At 36.4% G+C, this 22,107-nt stretch overlaps 1 protein-coding gene across 1 annotated transcript; it reads right to left on the bottom strand.

Moving 5' to 3' along the window:
- Positions 1-350: 350 nt before the first annotated feature.
- LOC127795749 (eukaryotic translation initiation factor 5A-2) lies at positions 351-10,161 on the bottom strand. Its single transcript, XM_052327619.1, has 5 exons — positions 9,994-10,161; positions 1,451-1,573; positions 1,231-1,287; positions 819-893; positions 351-687 (listed from the first exon to the last, which is right to left on the bottom strand). The coding sequence occupies exons 1-5, from the start codon at positions 10,114-10,116 to the stop codon at positions 583-585; spliced, it is 483 nt and encodes a 160-aa protein (XP_052183579.1). The 5' UTR covers positions 10,117-10,161; the 3' UTR covers positions 351-582.
- Positions 10,162-22,107: the final 11,946 nt, after the last annotated feature.

Here is a 22,107-nt window from a genome sequence, read left to right as displayed (position 1 = left end):
CAGCAGGGGTAAAATGGGCAAAACAAAGATCCATTCCACCTCCCTACCCAGCTGCCTAAACCCTTACCATAACACCAAACCATTATATATTAATATTCTTCGAAATACATCCGATTCATGGTATAAAATAAAAGGTGACCCTCAAACTATGCATATGCTCCTGCAACCACATTTGATGTTTGCTAACGACCCTTTTAAATTCTTTTCGGATGAAAAGGGCCAAAACCTAAAGCCATCCGAAGTGAAATAAGTCCCCCCCACCAGCTTTCCAGGAAAGAAAGCCAAGAAAATAGCAACCAGACACAGGCAGGCAGGCAATAATCAAGCTGAAAGAAACTGCAACAATACCATACAGAAAGACTATATATATAAATTTCATCCTGCTGTAAATGCAGGGGGATCGAGAGGCGGATCAAACCGGACGCCTTCTTTCCTTTCCCCTTCCGGGAAACCGGTTTCAGTCATATATATATACATATATGACTTTAAGACCATATTAGCAAAAGGTTGTTTCACACCCACATATATAGTTAATAGAAATTCCCAAGCTAGAACATTAGGAGTTGTTTGCCATAGTCAAGTTTAATTCTTCGGACCTATGTCCTTGAGGGCGCAGATCTGCTCTTCTCCCATTGCAGACATGACGGTCACCACGAGATCCTTTCCTTCAGCGAACCCGTCTTTGATCTACACACCAGAAAAGTATTACGCCAAATGATTATTCTCGCACAAACATCCATAGAACAGATCTACAACTGAGAGGTGAAGACAAGCTTTGAGTGTTCATTGGAAAATTAAATGGGCTCTGTGTTATGTACCTGGGTAAGCAGATTATCATCAGTGGGGAGCCTCAAGTCATCCTTGGTGTTTCCATTTTCAGTCAAAAGACTCACCTACAAGAAATGCAAACCCAGTTGGTGACATAGTGCTCTCTGCTACCAAATTCAACCATCGTTCTCTATGGATGCAGGTGACATGCATCAACAGGAGAAACATGTATGAGGATGCAAATTGTCCCTCAGTAAAATGGTGAAAACATGTATGAGGATGCAAATTTTGAGCCACTTAATAAGGCATGTGTTAGGAAAGTTTAGTTTTCTTGGTAATTGGCACAGTTGAGATCTCCCTTTAGATTTAAAACATGTGGATAAAGTGTAACTGAGTTGGGTGGGGGATTAACATAACAATATCTATGAAATCTCACTGCTATATCATAAAAAGAGAACTTACAAAACCGTCCTCGGAGATATCAATCAGCTGATAGTCAGTACGATTAACATGGGGAACCTGAGGAAATGACAAATATCTAAAAATGCGTACCAGAAAATGAAATCAATATAAATGAAGCAGCGGAAAAACTGTGGGTGGAAAGCCGTGACGCAAATAGTAAATAGTAAAAATATAAGGAATAAAAGAAGACGCAAAAATGATAATAAAATCATAGTCATACATCACAGTTATGAGACGATGGGACAATATCTTCAAGCTTCTTCCCATTAAATATATCAATTGCCACAAAGTGGCACTTAGCATGCCCATGTTTTCCTGTTTTTGAGGTGGACACCTCCACAACCTGTTCGTATAACATAACCAAGTAAAGACGTTAGGAACTGTAAAGGTAAGAAAGCTTGACTTACTCCAAAGCCAACGGAAGTGAAATGAATCAAAACAAACATTAAGGAAGCAAACCATATTTCACCTTTCTAATCCTAGAACAACACAACAGACTACTATAAAATGAAAGAAAAATTGGTTTTATGAAGCTGACAACATTTAATAAAAGTATGCAAGTATAAGTTACCCCATACAAATGGCATTCATCATAGAAAGGTGTGATCACAATGCCAAGAATCTATAAAATGTTTAGGGCCAGTTGGTCATGTAATCTCAACAATTAAAATTTTTTAACTTAGTTGTAGTGTAAAGCAGATGGCGTTTTATAGGGAAATATAACTGACACAGATATAGGAGACATAGTATCCTTAAAAAATATATTTTCTCCTACCTTCTTGCCATAGTCAGTGGGTTTCACATTGCACTTTAAAGATGTAAAAAAGGACATCTAGTTCCCTATTCGGTAAAAGAATAGATGTTGGCACCAACTTCATAGTAGACGGGTGAGTTGCCATCTTTAGGAGTTGCCTCAGTCAGATGGTGCCATTGAGTGCTGTCCTGTTTGCTGGTAGGCAGGGGCAGAACTACTACATGTCCTGACCCCATGGTTGTTAAGCTCTCGATTTTACAGGTACGATTTTACGATTTTTTGTACCGAAAATCCTTACGATTTTATGATTTTGAAATTGAATCACACTCGATTTTACGATTTTACATGTCGAAGACCCTCTTACGATTTTACGATTTTAATAACCTTGCATGACCCTAAGAGCAATAAAGGGGTAATATAGTAATAGACTTATAATAGTTGTTAGGAGATATTTTACAAGTTGTTAGAAGCACATGGGTGCTGTTAGGAATCAGTTAACAGCTAACTAAGGCCTATATAAAGCCTATTTGTAAGAGATTGGAGGATATGTTTTGAAATGATAAATAATATTCTGATTTCTCTCTAAGAATTTTAATCTCCCTCTCGTTTCTTCTCTAATTCCTCTCCATCTTTCTACTGATTTCAATTCTTCCCCCTCCTCCATTTCTTCAATTCTGATTTCTTCTCAAATTCCTGTCACAACCCCAACTAACCCTAGGGATATGACAAATGATATCAGAGTCAACGATTCTCAGTTGTGATTCCGTCAAATTCTATTAACCAATCCAATGAAGCAAAGATTGGCAATTTCGGCAGCAAATCAGAGCTAGGCAATCTTTCGGCGGCTGAGATTCCTGTGAGTAAGGAAGTGGGTCTGGAAGCAATTGCCGGCAATCGCATATGGGATCCGAAGTATTAGCAGTTTAGTGAGTGTCGTGATTTGGACTCAGGAGTGTCGCGATGCAGTGGGTTGGACTCAAGGGAGTGTCTTGATACAGTGGGTGTTGTGATTTGGACTTGGGAGTGGGTGTAGCGATTGAACTAGCAGTGAGTTCTGGTGATTTTGAAATTAGAGGCAATCGCAATTGGGCTGGGAGCCTTGGATAGTGATTGGGTTGAGAAGAACCGCCATTAATTCCTGTGAGGGCGAAATTATAAGAGGTGAAATTTCAAGATTGCAAGACCAATTGGGTGGTAGGAGGTGGATGAGCGGTTCTGGGCTTCTGATTCCTCTTACCGATGATAATTGCTGTCAAGCGATTCCTCGCAAGTAGATAGCGAATAGTGCAGGGGTTCAACTAATCAATTTGGATTGAGTGAGACGAAGGTGCCAATTCTGACGAGGATGGACGGCATGAAGTGGGAAGAGATCTAGGTGAGCGGGAACCTAGCGATTGCATTGGTCGATTGGTCTCGAGGGTGATCAAAGGCTATTTGACAGAAGTTTGGCTATTTGATCAAGCGAGTCCTTCGACCAGTTCTTGGTGGCTTTGAAGGTGGTGGAATAGATCTAGATCTCGACTAAGAAGTCTGGCAATTTTGGTATCTAATTCCAACAAAGCTCATAGCAGCTGACAGTGGAGTTTTGAAGGCAGTCCTAAGCTGGTGATCCTCAGCCATTGAGTTGTGGAAGTGTGACAAAGCAGCGGAAGTGTGGTGAACCCTGTCGAAGTGACCGAGCAGTGGATTGTTCGCATTTCAGATTTAAGTTAGAAGGAAACAAGGTTGATCAAAAATTGACAAATTGACGAGTAGTCCAGGTTGTTATAAGGAGCATTCGATCGATTATTGGTTGTGATCTCTATTTGGAAGCTAAAGGCAACTTCGATGAATTGATTATTCCAGAGATTGGTGAATTCAACGGAACTGGAAGTTCCAACAAGTGACCCTCAGCCGCTAATTTCAAAGGTGATTGTAATTTGCCACTTATTGGGTCAATTTCAAAGGTGATTATTGTGAGGTAATCACAGAAGGTAAGTGTGGGATTTAGGATGGAAATGACCCTTGTGGCTTGTTCCGATCATGTGATTTCTTCCATGACGAGTGCACATATGAGACCATTAGAGTCTCAATTGCAGCAGAAGAATGCTGCATTTTCATTGGGATGTACTGTTCATGAGAAGTCGGCCATGAGGAGCAGTACACACATAAGACAATCGAAGTCTCAATGGCAGCAGAAAAAGGCTATATTTTCAATTGGAAACAACAGGAATTATGAGTAGTTTAGCCAAAAAAATCAGGCATGAGAAAAGTTGGATAATGAGTCCAGCCGAGTTGACAAGGTTAGAAGTGGGATACATAGAGCGTGCAAGGAATTCGGTTGTATGTTGCATGAGCAGTTGCAGGAGTTCACATACTGATTAAGAAGTATCACTACAGCTTTCCCGTCGAATTTTTCGATAATTATTGTAAAAGTCTTAACAAAGATGACTTCCTTAAAATGGAGCATCCGAAAAAGGAATACCCTGATTTAGGCAGCAGAATTGACAAGGACGGTGGCTGTAACGACAATGCTGGCATCAACAACAACAATTACAGGGGTTTGGTCCAAGGTGAGTGGGCAAAAGGAGCATTAAAGGAACACATTGATCCCTTTGGAAAAGAAGTTCTTGATGAGGATATTCTAAATGATAATCGTGGAAGTCCTAAACTAGAGCTGAATGATGCAACCAGTCAGATGACAGGGATAACAGGAGGCAACAAGGAATTTATGAAATTAGAGAGGAATTCTCCTGCTGAGTATCGAAGGCAAGTCTACAATTCACCATTATTGCATTTCCAGGATGTTGTTGGTAGTTTTGCAGTAGAATATGGCAGTGGGATGAATGGAAATGTAAGAACAGTAGCTAGGAATACATGCTTAAAGTTTTGCAATAGAATATGGCAGTGGCCTAGATGGAAATGCAAGAACTACAACTAGGAATACGTGTTTACTGCTTACCTTACTTGTATGGGATGGGGATGAACTATTAAAGGAAGTCAAGGACACAGTTAATTCTTCATTTAGACTCCAAGGTTCAACTATTAACCATATCAGGCCGAGTGTGGCTGATCATGTTCTTCAATGGAAGACCAAATTAGAATGGACAGCCATAAAAGGAGGTGGTTGTATTGGGCTTGAATTAGATAAAGTTTCTCATATGGAAATTTTGGGGCAACTTAGGCCTGGGATTGATCTTGGGCACAGGCCCGGACCTTTCATGAGGCAGTTGCCTCAGGGCCCATGAAAGTTTGATTAATTAGGGGCCCATAAATTGAAAACATCAGGGCCCATGCCCATGCCCAAGCCCAGCCGCCCACCCCTTCCCCTATGCAAAGTTCGCGAGAATCGCGGCCCTTCTCCTCCCTCTCTCTCTTTCACTCGCTGTCCTAGCCTTACCTCTCTCTCTCTCGCTCCATCGCACCTCGCCCTCACCCTCGCCGTCGGCGGCTCGCCTCACTCTTGCTGCTCCGTCGCCAGTCACTCGCTGCCTCTCTCTCCTCTTGCTGCTCCATCACCCTTCGCCCTTGCCGTCTCTCCCTCACGGTCTCACCCTCGCTCTTTCGCCTCTCGCTGCTCAGTCGGCGGTCGCTCATCCTCGCCAGCTCGCCTCGCCCTCGTGGCCAGTCGCTCGCCCTCATGGCCGGTGGGCAGTGGCTCGCTGCCTCTTGCTCCATCGCTCGCTGTCGCTGGTGGCTCGCTGTCTCTCGATTCAGGGGCCCATTTTTACATTTCGTCTCAGGGCCCCAAAATCTCAGGTACGTCACTGCTTGGGCACTTAAGAACATAGTTTTGAAATGTGCGAGGCACAAAGGGTCCTGGATCCTGAGGCGCGAGACCCACGAGGCGAAGCGCACCTTTGCGAAGCGATGCGCAGCTTTTAGAAAAAAAACTCAAAATCTTGTAAAATCATAAAAAACTATCAAATTATCAATAATAACATATGCATATCATTAATGATTCATTATCTTCAAATTCTAAACTAATATAATCAAAGTTGATTCATTCATTATGCAAATTCTAAACTAGAAACATCATTAAAGTTCAAACTTAAAGTCTCAAACTCAAACAAGTACCAATCATCATGCAAAGTTCTAAACAAACATATAAACACTACAAGTCCACAATCAATAAAGAAGTTTTAATCAATCATCATCAAGGAGATTATCAACATCAAGGTCAATATCTTCATCATCCCCTTCAATCAAGAAAATATTTTCATTTTGAAAAATGCTATTTTTCTAAGTCTGGAAGATTAGCGTATTATAAGGAGACATATAAGAAAATGTTTTCATTTTGAAAAACTATCTCTCGGTATTTTGATAGCTAATATTCATTGTTGTTAAAATGAGTTTTAATAAATTTTTCAAGAAATAGTAGGTATATATTTTGGGGGTGGTAAAATCGTTAAATCCTGAGTTTGTACTAAAATCAAAATTCTATTTTCTTATTCTTATGGATTTTGATTTTTTAGATATTTTTATTGAATCCATATGAGGGGTACTTTCTTATTTACATTTATGTATTAAAGTAAATGGCATTTACTTAAACTAAATAAATGTAAATATGTTGTAATGTATACATATTGGAACTAAGAAGAGGGGAGGAATTGGACTGCCTAGATTTTAATTAAAACCTAGGTTTCATGAGGCGCGCCTCTCGCCTCACTGAAATCACCTCGCCTCGGCCTAGGCGAGGCGTTGAACTGGCGCCTTAAGGCTCCTTGCGCCTAGGCGCACCTTTAACAACTATGCTTAAGAAGTAGGAACAAGAAGAAGCCTAGAAGGAGAAAGAAAGAAAGGAAGATAAATCAGATAGAAAAGGCGGTAATTGGATGAAGCAATGGCTACTTGCTGCAAGTTCTTAGGGACAAGAACTCTCTCAAGGATAGGGAAATTGTCATGACTTTAGGAGCAATAAAGGGGTAATATGGTAATAGGCTTATAATAGTTGTTAAGAGATATTTTACAAGTTGTTAGAAACACATGGGTGCTGTTATGAATCAATTAACAGCTAGCTCAGGTCTATATAAAGGCTACTTGTAAGAGATTGGAGGATATGTTTTGAAATAATAAATGATATTCTGATTTCTCTCTAAGAATTCTAATCTCCCTCTTGTTTCTTCTCTAATTCCTTTCCCTCTTTTTGCTAATTTCTTCCCCCTCCTTCAATTCTGATTTCTTCCCCAATTCCTATCACAACCCTAACTAACCCTAGGGATGTGACACTACATGTATTTGGGGGTGCGTAATTACGCCCCCCCCCCCCCCCAACTTCCTATCACAACCCTAACTAACCCTAGGGATGTGACACTAAATGTATTTGGGGGTGCGTAATTGCCCCCCCCCCCCCCCCCCCCCAAAAAAAAAAAAAAAAAAAAAACCTCTACTTCTAAAATTGCCCTTGGTCCCTTAATGTTGTGCATATAAATTATTATACCCTCTAACACTTGCACTTTAAAGATGTAAAAAAGGACATCTAGTTCCAGATTCAATATAAGAATAGATGTTGGCACCAACTTCATAGTAGACAGGTGAGTTGCCATCTTTAGGAGTTGCCTTAGTCAAATGGTGCCATTGAGTGTTGTCTCGTTTGCTGGTAGGCAGGGGCAGAACTACATGTATTTGAGGGTGCGCAATTGCCCCCTTCCCTAAAATTGCCCTTGATGTTGTGCATATAAATTATTATGTCCTCTAACACTTGCCCCTCTTGGGAGGAAATAAAAAATATGAGGGGCAATTAAGTAATAACAACAAAATTTAGTATGCAAACTTGAGACTTCTGCAACCCCAACCCCCCCCCCCCCCCCCCCCGGGTGACCCAAGGTCCTGACTCTGCCATTGTTGGTAGGGTCTCTGGCTGCCCTCTAGCAATTATCTGATGACAAGAAGTTACCGATGATGATGAGTGAGGAAGAGGAAAGAATGAAAACGAAATGAAAATTGTGAAAACTTTTTGGAGTTTCAAAATTTTTGAAAATGAAAACAAGGAACCAGACACCATTTTCAATTTCATTTCCCAAATAGGGAACAAACATTGAAAACTGAAAATGGAAAGCCTACCAAGCGGGCCCTAAGAGTCCACTTCATTTTTCTGTCATTTATAGGTTTTAGTTTTAGTTTTCACTTTTCCAACAGATGAGAAACAAAAAAACACCATTTAGTGCGCTGTGTTCTTTTCCGAAAAAATTAACACAGTTTTCAGTTTTTAGTTTTTTCGTCTCCATTCAATTGACTAATTACCCTTTTCATCAATCTAACCTCCAACAACTGATAAGCCACATCCACTTCATCAACTCAACCTTTGACAAACGACCAACCCTTTTTTTAGGTAGAGGGTGGATATTTTAATCAACACAAATAATTTATGCATACATACATTTAGTCATGTAAACAACATTTTTATCAAACATCATCTTTAAGATTTTGAAAACGACAACATTATTGAATGCAATGTTTATTTCCTATTATTTCAACAGAAAATGAAAATGAACAGAAAACAAATACAAACGAACTCTAAAAACAAATACAAAAAAAACTAGCAACAAATCAAATAAGCCCTAAATAAATTTGCTGTTTGAGGCTGGCATTTATCCCTTGCATGGGATTCATAAAACAACTAAACAAGTGAGCCCAAACATAAATAGCCACACAATAGCGCAAAAACTAAGTTGCACTCAGGCAGATTTTTAAAAATGCAGGAAATTGGTCTTGCATATATAAAATAACCGTGTATACATGAGCTTAGCATTCAACTTGACTAAATTGCTCTATGCTTGATTAAGTTGCTCAAAGAGATGCATGAAACCTCTATTTGCCACACAGATTTGGGAGCTCAAGAGTTTTGACACCATAAAATTTGCAATACGAGATATACTCTTGTTATATAAGTGAGGCATCCAAGACATCAGATGTACCCAGGGTTCTAAATTTAGTTAATAAACTTGGAAGTACTATTTAACCAATATACAAGATTTGAGAATTCAGAGAAACATAATTAGTTGACTTCCAAAACCTAGAGTGCTTAGCATGTAAAATACCTTTGCGGTACACAATTCAAGGTGATTAAGTCATCAGTCAGTACAACTTCTCTACCTTTATTATTAATTTAATAGGCAATGTGAAGACCCAAAAAAAGAAAAGTTATAGTTTGCCGTTAGCAATTAATCATTATCCAACTAATTGATGTACTAAGAATGGAAGCATAGTCCATGACTCTTTACACTTGCTATGGCGTTTAGTCTGAGCTTCCAAGCTTATGAACTAATAATTCTATCATTAACCATGAGGTAATGGTTCAAGTAACAGGCAGAAATTACAACACACCAAGCCTTAACCGCCCACAAGGTGATGTCGGTTGTATGGGTTCTAGTTTGCCAATCATCTCTATCTATAATCATGTCTTTTTTAAGGCTATTACAGTGCATATCATGCCTCAGAGTTTCTCGTGAAGCTTTTCTTTGTCTTGCTTTACAGTTTTTTCTAAAAATTTCTTCCATTCCGTCCAGCCTAGTCTCATTACAAAAGAATCTATCAATCTTATCACATGACCAAACCAACTAATTTACGCCTCGTATTCCTTGATTAAGATTAATGAGTATCCTGAAAACACTCAGCCTCTCCCTCCCACTTGAAAAAGGAAAAGAAAAGAAAAAGGACCGCCTGCCTGAGAGAAAATTGAAGTAGCAAAAACATCAATCTACGAGATAATTGCATTCCATAAAATAGAGCCTAGATACCTAAATTTTTCCAATTCACGAGTAAAACCTCAAAAGAGCCAATCAAACCATTACTTCACACAAAACCATCTGTCACCATATTCAACAGCTTCTGCAAGCGAGACCAAACAACAGATTATCTCAAAACCTTAGGATCGCCAAATTTAGCTCGCCGAATAACACAAGCTCATCACAGAATCACATAGATCCGGAAAAACACAGAAACCCAGACAAATTCCAACCAAAACCCTAAAGAAGAAGAGCAAAACAGAAGGGAAATTAACAACGATTTCGAGGGATGAATTGAGTTACCTTGCAGGGCCTGTTCTTGATGACTAGGTAGCCGTTCTTGCGGATTGTTCCAGCCTGCTGCGGGAAGGTCTTGGAGGCGCCGGCGTCGGCCTTGGACTCGAAGTGGTGCTCCTCGTCCGACATCGCTCAAATCTGGTGAGATGGTTGACGACGCCGCTTCTGTGGAGAACAACGCTATATAAAGGGAGAATAATCCGCTCCATCACAGCCTCTTATATTGCTTTACAGAGATGCAGTTTCGTCCGTCCGATCAATAATTATCCATTCTTCGGCTTTTCTCTTTCTTTTTCCCTTTTTCGATTTTTTTTTTTTTTTTTTTTTTTGTGATTGACGGTGGAATTGGTAAAAAGCAAGGTATATGCTGTATTTATACGGTATTTATTTTCATTACGACGCACTTATTGATAATTTAGAAACTTATGTCTCTAGTAACATTTTTTTTAAAATTTTTATTATATTTTATGTCATAAAATATTAAATAATAAAACATTAATATACATAAAATACGAATATAATAAAAATAAAAACATTAGAATGAATGCACGAAACTTAAAAAAAAAGAATAAAATAAAAATAAAATTATTCAAATATAATTAAAATGACTTGTTAAATAAAAAATGCACGAAATACTATTATTCAGATATTTAATTATGTAACAAAAATATCGAGAGAGTGAATGAGATGGTAAAAATATCTTACAAAAAAGATTATAAAAGCATAAAAAAACTTTATAATAGGAATTATAAAATATGTTTTTGAAATAAACTTTATAATTGAATCCATCCATGTAGTGACATAAAAGTAAATGTCATATGATTGTATCTCTTTTGATACAAAAGGGATAAATCTAAAAATTAAAGAATATCTATGTACGAAATAAACATAACCTAACTCCAATGCCCTGGAGATTAGATGACTTAGGCCTCAACAAAATTGTTGACATTATGACAGCCTCACCTCATGTGTCTAATATACTCAAATATTACGTCTAAAAATATAGATAATATCTCATAGCGGGGCAACAAGATTCTTGTCCGCTCCATTAACTAGAAAACACTTTTGGGTGACTTCCTTATTTTCTTGGTTCCAAATACAAGAAAATAGGAAAGTGTTTTCTAAGAAAGTATTTTTTTTCCCAAACAAACGAAGCCTAAAAGATATTCTAGAATTAAAATTAAATAAAAAATTGAATACCCCTATTGATAAAATTAAAAGTTGAGTCAAAGTAGACGTTGGAAATTATTTTGGTATTTTACTAAAAAATACATTTTAACAACGTCATTTAAAAGAAGAATTCTGTATTAATCTCTTCAAAATGATTATGAATCTCTTCAAGTTGTTTATTATTATAACACTATTTAACTTGAAGCAAAATTGTAACTAATGTGCATATATACTAAAACCTAGTTAAATAGATTCAATGGGAGATAATGAGAAAAATTTTGGAAAAAAAAACTTAGAAGAGAGATTCACTCAATGAATACGTATCAGTCCAATCATGAAGCTCACAAGAGGACAAATCTAAAAGTTAAAGTTAAAAGCATAAGTAATAAAACAAAATAGATAAGGAAAGCTACAACAGGTTTGAGAGACTTTATTAGAATAAAGGTCATTGTCGGCAGACTCTTGACGAAGGAAAGGTCTCTGGAGACTCCTAACAAGACGTTTATAGCAAGTTGTTAAAATCGTAAAATTGTACGATGATTTTTGATATATAAAATTATAAAATTAAGTGTGATTTAATTTTAAAATCATAAAATTTTAAAAATTTTGAATACAAAAAATTATAAAATCGTATCCGTAAAATTGGAAGTTTAACAACTATGATTCTCATAATGAAAAAATATAAATAGATAACTGAAAGATCACTGAAAAAATGATAAATCGGGTGTTTTGAAGATTTTTGAAATATAATACAGTAAAATTATTTGAAAATAACATTTTTCATGAACTAAAAGAAGTTGCAGCGGTGATAATTTAAGTGCACTATAGAAGATTTTTTATAAAGAGAGTTTTGGAAAACTTTATTCATTTGATATATATATATATATAAATTAATATGAGGATGTATGTATTAATTAAAGATCAAGAAGAAACAATACATGAAATTAAGAATGTATATAGATAAATTTGAAAAACTCTTATACATGCAATGAAAATTGATGTTTGAAAGATTTTTGAGCATGCAATAAGAACCATTATACAAATGATTAATGATGATTGAAATATCATGTAAATACATAGTATAAAATAAAAGAATTATTTTATGAAAACTAAATGAAAGAATGAAGAGCAGCATTCACTATAAAAAAATTAAGTTTTTGTGGCCATTTTTTTGCAGTTATTTTTTTAACATTTTGCAGCGATTTTAAAAAATTGCCACAAAATTTATTTAAAAATTAAATTTTCCGGTAGTTTTTGAAAAATCGTCACAAAATTTTAAAAATAATTTAATAATTAAAAAATAAAAATTAAATTTTATGATAGTTTTTGAAAAATCGTCGTAAAATTTAAAAAATAATTTAATAATTTAAAAATTAAATTAAATTAACATTTACTGTGATTTTGAAGAACCGTCACAAAACTTATTAAAAAATTAAATTTTATAATGATTCTTAAAAAATCGTAGCAAAATTTAAAAATAATTTAATAATTAAAAATTAAATTTTACAACAATTTTTGAAAATCATCGATAAATTTATTTAAAAATTAATTTTTGTAGCAGTTTTATAGAAAATGATTTAATAATTAAAAAATAAAATTAAAAATATATATATAATTTTAATAATTTATAAAAAGAAATTTTAAAAAAATATGTTAAACTCTTCTATTTTATTAATTTAATTTAATTCAATTCAATTATTTTTAATTTATTTCATTATTTTTAAAATATATATATTTTTTAATGTAATCAATTAATTTATTTTAAAAAATAAAATGTAATTCTCGAAAATAATGATTAGATTAGTATATAATTAATATGTGTGGGTATATAACAAGAATGTTTCACACGTTAAATGGTTTCGCGCATGCGCGAGCACTTATGGGAGGTGTAATACCATGTTTTTCTCTTACTGAGCGTGTCACTATACTGGGGCCCAAAATATACATAAGTTTTTTTTTTTCTTTCTCGTGCATAACTTAAATTTTAAGTACCAAATTCCAAACAAAACCTCCCAGCAAATCATTCACAATATGCGGAAGAGTTAATCGAAACCTGATATGGTACATAATCAATTTACTTTATTTATAACATAAGAATTCGTACCATAGTTAACATTATATCCTCAATATTGAAATATATAAATATATGGAGATTCCATAATATTATAATAAGGCTAATCATCAATAAAGCATAAGTTAAAACATATCCGAATCAGCTCGCTGAGTCCATTGGCCACGCCATCACATGTCGTCTCATCTCAACCTGCTCTTTACCTAAGCTGCAAGTCTAAACTGAAACGTTGAATATTCTAGGGGCATAACCCATTAAAAGATGAAACTTCTAGTAAGGGTCCAAAAATATATATATATATATTTGCATGATACATAACATGATCAATATGTGTCCTTAATGTAACTTCCTAGTCCCACCAGCCCGGCACGAAATCCTAGACAAATCCCGAACCTCTACAGGATAAACCTAATGTTATTCCATTCTGGGGGCGACACTCTAGGGGCGACATCCCATTCCAATGCACAAATATCAATATGACAATAATATCATGTCATACAATTATCACGACTTTCCATACAATATGACAAAATAAATATTGCATTCATAAATACATGCATATATAACAAACATACCATGAATATAAATTCTTGGGAGAAAATCACTCACAAAACCAGCTTTAGGCTAAAATACTCACATTTGCCCAAAGATTAGGACACTTTGAAAATCGCGCATCGCCTCGATATGCATGCCCCACCTCGATTTTTGTGCCAACTCTCAAAAGTTGCACCCATCACATCATTTCAATCACCTCAATCATGGAAAACATATTTAATCACTAAATATCTCAATATGCCATTTTTCTCCTATTTTCCTTCATTTTCTTCCATTTTTCCTTCTAAAAATCTCAATAAATACTATTAAAACTATTTTCTCAAATCTAATTCCACAAAAATTCATAATAGACTATGAAATTCAAAAAAAAAATACTGAACTTACCCGAATATTGCGTTTTCACACAAAATGAGGCTCTTTGATACTAAAATCGAGATATCGAGAAGTCCAAATCCAAATATTTTTGCATAGGCCTCTAAAGCTTGATTTTAGAGGAATTTAGCAAATTTTTTTCATAATTTTTGGAGTCCGAACTCTCCCTCACGTGCCCTTAGAAATATTCTCACGCATGCCCACTCGCGGGGCCCAGCTGGCGCGTGTTCCACACGCGCTGGTCTTCTTCAACCTTCAGCTCACCGGACTGGTGCGCTGCCTTCGGTTTAATAGCCATATCTCCCTCATCCGACCTCCGATTGATCCCCCATTTGAACATATGGCTTCGTATTTTCGCCCTCTACAAGATAATACCATAAAATCCCTCAAACCGAGCCATTTTCAAACTGCTCAAGCTCGTTTTTCAATGAAACTCATTTTTTCGACGAGCCTTCGGATCTCACTCATCTCTCAACCAAAATAACTCAAATTACACATAAATGAAGCTTAGGATATGGGCAACAAAATCCCCTTATCCAATTCTCTCAATTTATTCACAAACTCTCAGATATGAGAGTTTAAATTTCTTCTTTATTTCGACATCTCTAAATACCTCTATTTATAGGCGATTTCGGGCCCCTAAACGACGAATCTCACTTCATTCAAAGCCTCTAATGTCCCCTCTTACCCTTAACAAGTCCAAAATCCATCGAAAGAGCTCCAATCTTGCCATTTTAGTGCCCAAACTTTTGGCCACTTTTGGCCAAAAGTTAGCCCGATTTGACGTTATTTTGGCCATTTGTTAGCCAAGAAGCTTGTCTTGGCTTTGCCCAGAGGCCCCCCAGCCACTTCCTTGGGACTCCCATGACTGATTTTTGTGATTGGAAGGTTGGTCGGCCATGGATTCTTTGGAGCTTTTTCTTGAAATTACACTTTAACCCCTAAAATTTTGACTTTCTTCCTTTGGCCCATTTTGCAAAGCCCCTCAACTTTTCATAATTGCCATTAAGACCCTCAAGTCCTAAAACATTCATTTGACCCTCGAAGATTTCAAGAAAATATCGTTTCAGCCTCCGTCCGGTAATTTTGAAAAACTGCACTTAGGCCCAAATCATTGTTTTGGCCATAAACTCTTTCGTTTCTTCCTGAAACCTCTAAAGGGTTGTTCCTCATGAAAAACTGAAGCCCCCTCAAGCTTCCGTTAACTTCCTAGAAGTCGTCTATAAGAATTCGGTATTGCAGCCTAATTGGCAGTTGGATTTTAGTTGTATTGAAAACTGTTCTCGATCTCATTTCTTTTGATGCTATAAATCCTATCTCGGGATGCTCGTTAATACCACTTCATTTTTCTTTGGTATCTCGGCTCCAGAGCACTCCCTACAGTCAATTCGATCAATATTTCAGGCTATTCAAATACCCATCTTCCCCGAAATTCCATTTTTGTCCCAAGATAAATTACCCTTGAGTCCTTTAGAATTTCTCGAGTATTACAGGAGGTCCCGGGTTCAAAATCAGGGAAGAAGAAAGCGTTAGAATTAAATTTTAAATATTACCACGTGGCGTGCGTTCGTGTGGGGGCGCGCCAAGCGTGGGTGTAAGCACCCCCGTCCGGATATCCCAACCGCCCGGTCTATCCGAACGAGAGCGCCTACCTGAGAGAAGAGAAACAAACACAAGACAAAAATACCCTGGCATGTATACATACGAAAAATACAACAGCGGAAGCAAAACAATATACATGCACGCCTACAAGTACCCTGCTGGAACAGCAGTCAAGGAGTATATAAAAATATACAGACACCTGTACCAACGATAAAAGATACAAGGAACAACTGGGCACAGTAAAAAATGAGAGTCAGAACTCTTAACAAAACATCAGAGAAAACGGGGGCAGCTAACTGTACACCCTACCGACACGGCTGGCTGCTAGGTAGCGCGGTCCTCGCCCTCGACTTTTACTTTACCCTTACCTGGAATGATGGAAAGCAAGGTGAGTCGCAAGACTCAGCAAGCTTATATGAAAAGGAAGGCTGTAAACGAAACAAAAGAGGAGATCACCCCAAATATAAACCCACATGTACACACAAGTCATGTGACGCAACAACGCAACAGTGTCGCATAATAAAACATATACCGGTCCTTGGGGCCCACATAAAACACTTGGCACCCAAGTCCCATACCAACCTGCTGCTGCCCTGAAAGGCAACATAAATCACCACAAACCTGTGCGCACTGTCCCGAGTCGGTACTCCCGTCACCCGTATCGCTGCCGGTACTCCCGACAGCCGAGCCAAAGGCTCCCTCGGAACGGTACTCCCGTCCGAGAACTAATAACTACCAGTAACCATGCAATGCATATAAAATGCAAGGCGTAATGAGTACCAACGTGATACAAGGCGCCCATACATCCAAGCATCAGGCCATGCTCCGCCCACGTAGTAAATCACACGCGATGCATATGCCCGTGCTGGATGCAACCTGACCAATCTAAAATGTCCGTGATCAAGCATAACCAAATCATGATGATCCCATCATGCAGCCCGAACCCATGTGCATACCAAACCATGCAACAAAAATAAAATAATCAGGCATGCTATAATCACATAACGATAAAGTAGATCAGCAATGCCTGACATCGGTCAGCGGTCAGTGACCAGGAGAGACCATCTAACGGCCTAAAATAAACCGTATAACAGTTACACAATCACCGTACAGCTAACCCTTGCCCCCACTACCTAACCACTCTAGCCAATAAATAACCAAAAATCTAATAATAATACCCGACAGCTAAGAACCTAGCCCTGGGTGAGTACGACATCATTCCCATAGGTTTGGGGGTGATACATGATATTTTCACTCTTGTAATGAAATGGTTTTGATAAATGACTATATGAAAATCAATATTGCTATGAGGATGATGTGAATGAGAAAATGAATTTTTATGTATATATGTTTGGAAGCAAGATATGAAAAACCATATGAATGATAAATGGCTAAGTTTTGAGAGTGATTTGTTTTCAAAATAAACTTGTGATAATCTCAACTTGCCTTCAAAAAGATCAAAATGAGGAAATGTTAAAGTTTTCTATATTTTCAAAAGGATAGTCGACTATGTGTTTTTACTCTGTTGACTATGCCTTAGAATAGTCGACTATGCTGTTAAGGATAGTCGACTATGTATAAGAATAGTCGACTATACTGATTGGATCTGTCGACTATGTGAGGCATCTGTCGACTATTTCTTAATCTGTCGACTATCAAGTAAGGATAGTCGACTATGGCTTTTCATCTGTCGACTATTTTTGTTCTTAGAATTCAAAAATTTCTTCACATTTTTACAATAGTCGACTATGTAACAGGATCTGTCGACTATGGGATTTTTGTGTTATAAGATAGTCGACTATGGCTTTCTGTCTGTCGACTATGTTTAGTTTTATTTGATGAAATAGTCGACTAACCTATTTTCTCTGTCGACTATGTGTTTCACAGAAACTTATAACGGCTAGTTTTTGGCGCATTAAATGCTCGCCCAACCACCCACAACGGTCCAAAATTCAACTTACTCACCATCAACTATAAATAGGTGGTTGAAGTCGCATTGAAGGCTGCTGAAAACATATTGAATATCTTGAACGATCGTGCCTTCACTGTTACATCTAGCTTTAACTTTTCTCTCTGTATCTTCATTTAAGAGGCTTTGATATTTTACTGTTATATTACTTTTAAGCCTCGATCTTACATTTAAAGAGAGAGCTTGTAACTAAGAGTTGTACTCTTAGAATCTCTATTTCATTCTCTGTATTTTACCTAGAGGTAGCTAGAGGGCCCATTAAGTTGGGAGGTTGTAAATTCCCTCGTCAAGGACTAGAGTACCTGCTTGTTTTGAGTAGGGGGTTTGAGAGTAAAGATTGGTTTTAAAAATCCTTAGTTGATAGCTAAGGTAGTGGACTAAGCTTGGAAAGCTGAACCACTATAAATACGTGTCTTCACTGCTTTCCATTTTTTTTGTTTTGCTTTCTTTGCATTTCTGTTTCTACTGACTTAGAATGTTCATTGATAAAATTCCATTTTTACTTCTCACCATTTGAAAGTATCTTTGCTTCTCAAAAGAATTTTTTTTTATACCAATTCACCCCCCCTCTTGGTGTGTGTCATATAAGTTCAATTCTATCAATTGGTATCAGAGCCAAGTTCACTTGTTTTTTATCGGTTTAACAACCTAGGGAAAAAGATCTTATCTTATGGCTCATTTTGCATCATCATCCCAATCCGAGGGACTAAGCACCACTCGTCCCCCATTCTTTGATGGAACTAACTATAATTATTGGAAGACAAGAATGCAGATTTATTTGATGCAGGACTCAAGCTTAATGCAAGCGGTTTATAAGAACATCAAGTTAGCTGACATGGAGAATATTGAGACCTGGACACCAGAAGAAAGAAGAGATATGGAGATAAATGCTAAAGCCATGAATACTCTTATCTGTGCACTGAGCTCAGAGGAATTCAACAGAGTATCAACGTGCAAAACAGCTAAGGAAATTTGGGACAAATTAAAGGTAACACATGAAGGAACAAATCAGGTAAAAGAAACGAAAATCAATCTTCTTGTTCATGATTATGAATTATTTTCTATGAAAGATGACGAATCCATAAAAGACATGTACACTAGATTCAATGACATTGTTACTACTTTAGAGGCCTTAGGTAAGACATTTACAAATGGAGAAAGAGTTAGAAAAATTTTAAGAAGTTTACCTAGATCATGGGAATCTAAAGTCACTGCCATAACAGAAGCAAAAGACTTAGATACACTTCCATTTGACAACTTGCTAGGTTCTTTAATGACACATGAAATAATGATGAAAAGAAATGAAGTTGATGATTCCAAGAAAAGCAAAAATGTAGCATTTAAAATTGAGGATGAAGATAAAAACTCTCAAAGTGAAGATGATGATTTTGCTCTATTAGCTAGGAAATTTAGGAAATTTATGAAGAAAGGTAGGTTTAATCAAAGGAGAACATTTCGGAAAGAAAAAGATCAAAAAGAGTCTAATCCAACTAATGAGGTTCGATGCTTTGAATGTAAGAAGCTAGGTCACATTAGAAGTGACTGCCCTTATCTGAAAAAGATGGATCGCAAGGAAAGAAAAATGAAGAAGAAGGCTCTAGCTACATGGGGTGAAGAAGAGCTCTCATCAAGTGATGAATCACAAGATGAAGAAATTGCCAACATTTGTTTTATGGCCAATACTGAAGACGAGGCTGCATTGGTTTCAAATGATCCAAGGAGCAAGTGGTTCCTTGACAGTGGGTGCTCAAGGCACATGACAGGAGACCAAGATCTTCTCAGCAACATTGTTTTCAAGGAAGGAGGTAAGGTCTTCTATGGTGACAACTCTCAAGGTAAAATCATAGGTATGGGTTCTATTTCTTTTGAAAACATTACATTAGAAAATGTATTTCTTGTTGATGGACTTAAACATAATCTGATCAGTATTAGTCAATTGTGTGATTTAAGATATGAAGTTTGTTTTGATGCTAATTCCTGTAAAGTTGTATGCTCTAAGACAAAAGAAATAAAATTAACAGGAAATAGAATAGGAAACATCTATCTCACATTTCTAGAATCACCAAGAATGGAAAACTGTTTAGTTGCAAATTCATCTCAAAACTCCTGGTTGTGGCATAGTAGGTTAGGGCATGCTAGTATGAACCTAATAAACAAGTTAGTAAAACATGATCTTGTTTTTGGATTGCCTAAGCTTAAATTTGAAAAAGATCACATTTGTGGCACTTGCATGAAAGGCAAGCAAATCAGTATTTCATTCAAACCAATAAACGAAGTATCAACATCTAGACCTCTAACACTACTTCACTTAGACTTATTTGGTCCAATGAGAACTCTAAGCTTAGGAGGTAAGCAATATGTTTTAGTAATAGTAGATGATTATTCTAGATTCACATGGGTAATCTTTCTTGCATCTAAAAATGAAACCTTTAAGTCATTTGAAATATTTAGTAAAAGAATTCAAAGAGAAAAAGGCTTTTGTATTTCAAAAATAAGAAGTGATCATGGAGGAGAATTTGAAAATGAATCTTTCAAACTGTTTTGTGAAGAAAATGGAATAGATCATAACTTCTCTTGTGCTAGGACTCCCCAACAAAATGGTGTAGTAGAAAGAAAGAATAGATCCTTACAAGAAATGGCTAGAACAATGCTTTGTGATAAAAATCTTCCTAAATACTTTTGGGCAGAAGCTGTGCATACTGCCTGCCATATCCTTAATAGAGTTTCAATGAGACCATTATTGAAAAAGACTCCATATGAATTATTTAAAGGAAGAAAGCCTAACATAAGTCATTTCCACGTCTTTGGTAGTACTTGCTATATTCTTAATAATGGAAAAGAATCTCTAGGTAAGTTTGATGCTAAAAGCGATGAAGGCATATTTTTGGGATATTCATCTCAAAGTAAAGGTTATAGGGTATTTAACAAAAGAACCTTAGTAGTAGAAGAAACAATTCAAGTAATAGTTGATGACATAAGCATTGGGGTTCCAAAACCTAGAGAAGATGGTGAAAATGATGTATCTCAAATTTTTGAAAAGCTTTCAATAAGACAAAATGAATCTAATTCTCAAGAAAATGATCCATTTAAAGAAGAGCAAGAGCAGCAAGTTGAAAAAGAACCAACATTTCCAAGAGAAAGGAAATATGTCAAAAAGAATGAAATCATAGGAGATCCATCCAAAGGCATTAGAACTAGATCTTCCATCAGAAATGAATGCCAATTTGCTGCCTTCCTATCTCAAGTTGAACCCAAAAATATCAAAGAAGCTCTTAAAGATGAAAATTGGATTATAGCCATGCAAGAAGAATTAAATCAATTTGAAAGAAATGGAGTTTGGAAATTAGTGCCAAGACCAAAAGATTATCCTATTATAGGCACAAAATGGATATTTAGAAATAAGATGGATGAAAATGGAATTGTAACAAGAAACAAAGCAAGGCTAGTGGCTCAAGGTTATAGCCAAGAAGAAGGTATTGACTATGATGAAACCTATGCCCCTGTTGCTAGATTAGAAGCCATAAGAATGTTGTTAGCTTTTGTCTGTTACAAAAACTTCAAGCTATATCAAATGGATGTTAAGAGTGCTTTCTTAAATGGATATATTAATGAAGAAGTCTATGTAGAACAACCCCCTGGTTTTGAAAATCTCAAGTATGAAGATCATGTGTTCAAATTGTCTAAAGCTTTATATGGTCTAAAACAAGCCCCTAGAGCATGGTATGAGAGACTTAGTAAATTTCTCTTAGAAAAAGGATTTAAAAGAGGCCAAATAGATACAACCCTATTTATAAGAAGCCATGATAAGGACATCTTATTAGTTCAAATATATGTAGATGACATCATCTTTGGATCTACAAATAAATCTCTATGTGATCAATTTGCAAATCTTATGCAAGGAGAATTTGAGATGAGTATGATGGGTGAACTTAAGTACTTTCTCGGATTACAAATAAAACAAGAAGAAGAAGGTATATATATTTCTCAACAAAAGTACATAAGAGATCTTCTCAAGAGGTTTGATGTTCAAGATTGTAAATCTATGGCTACACCTATGAGTAGTTCTCAAAGCCTAGATAAAGATGAGTTAGGCAAGGCTGTGGACAACAAGCTTTATAGAAGCATGATTGGCTCTTTATTATATCTAACAGCCAGTAGACCTGATATTATGTTTAGTGTGTGCTTATGTGCTAGGTTCCAATCCAATCCCAAAGAATCTCATTTAAAAGCAGTTAAAAGAATCTTGAGATACCTAAAAGGAACTGCAAATCTAGAACTATTTTATGCAAAATCAAATATTTTTGATCTAATAGCATACACTGATGCAGATTATGATGGATGTAAAATAGATAGAAAAAGTACAAGTGGTTCATGTCAGTTC

Source organism: Diospyros lotus, chromosome 2 (assembly GCF_014633365.1).
Source record: "Diospyros lotus cultivar Yz01 chromosome 2, ASM1463336v1, whole genome shotgun sequence".
Lineage (NCBI taxonomy): Eukaryota > Viridiplantae > Streptophyta > Magnoliopsida > Ericales > Ebenaceae > Diospyros > Diospyros lotus.
Note: the sequence above shows the minus strand (reverse complement) of the source record. Positions and strands in the feature narration are given on the sequence as shown.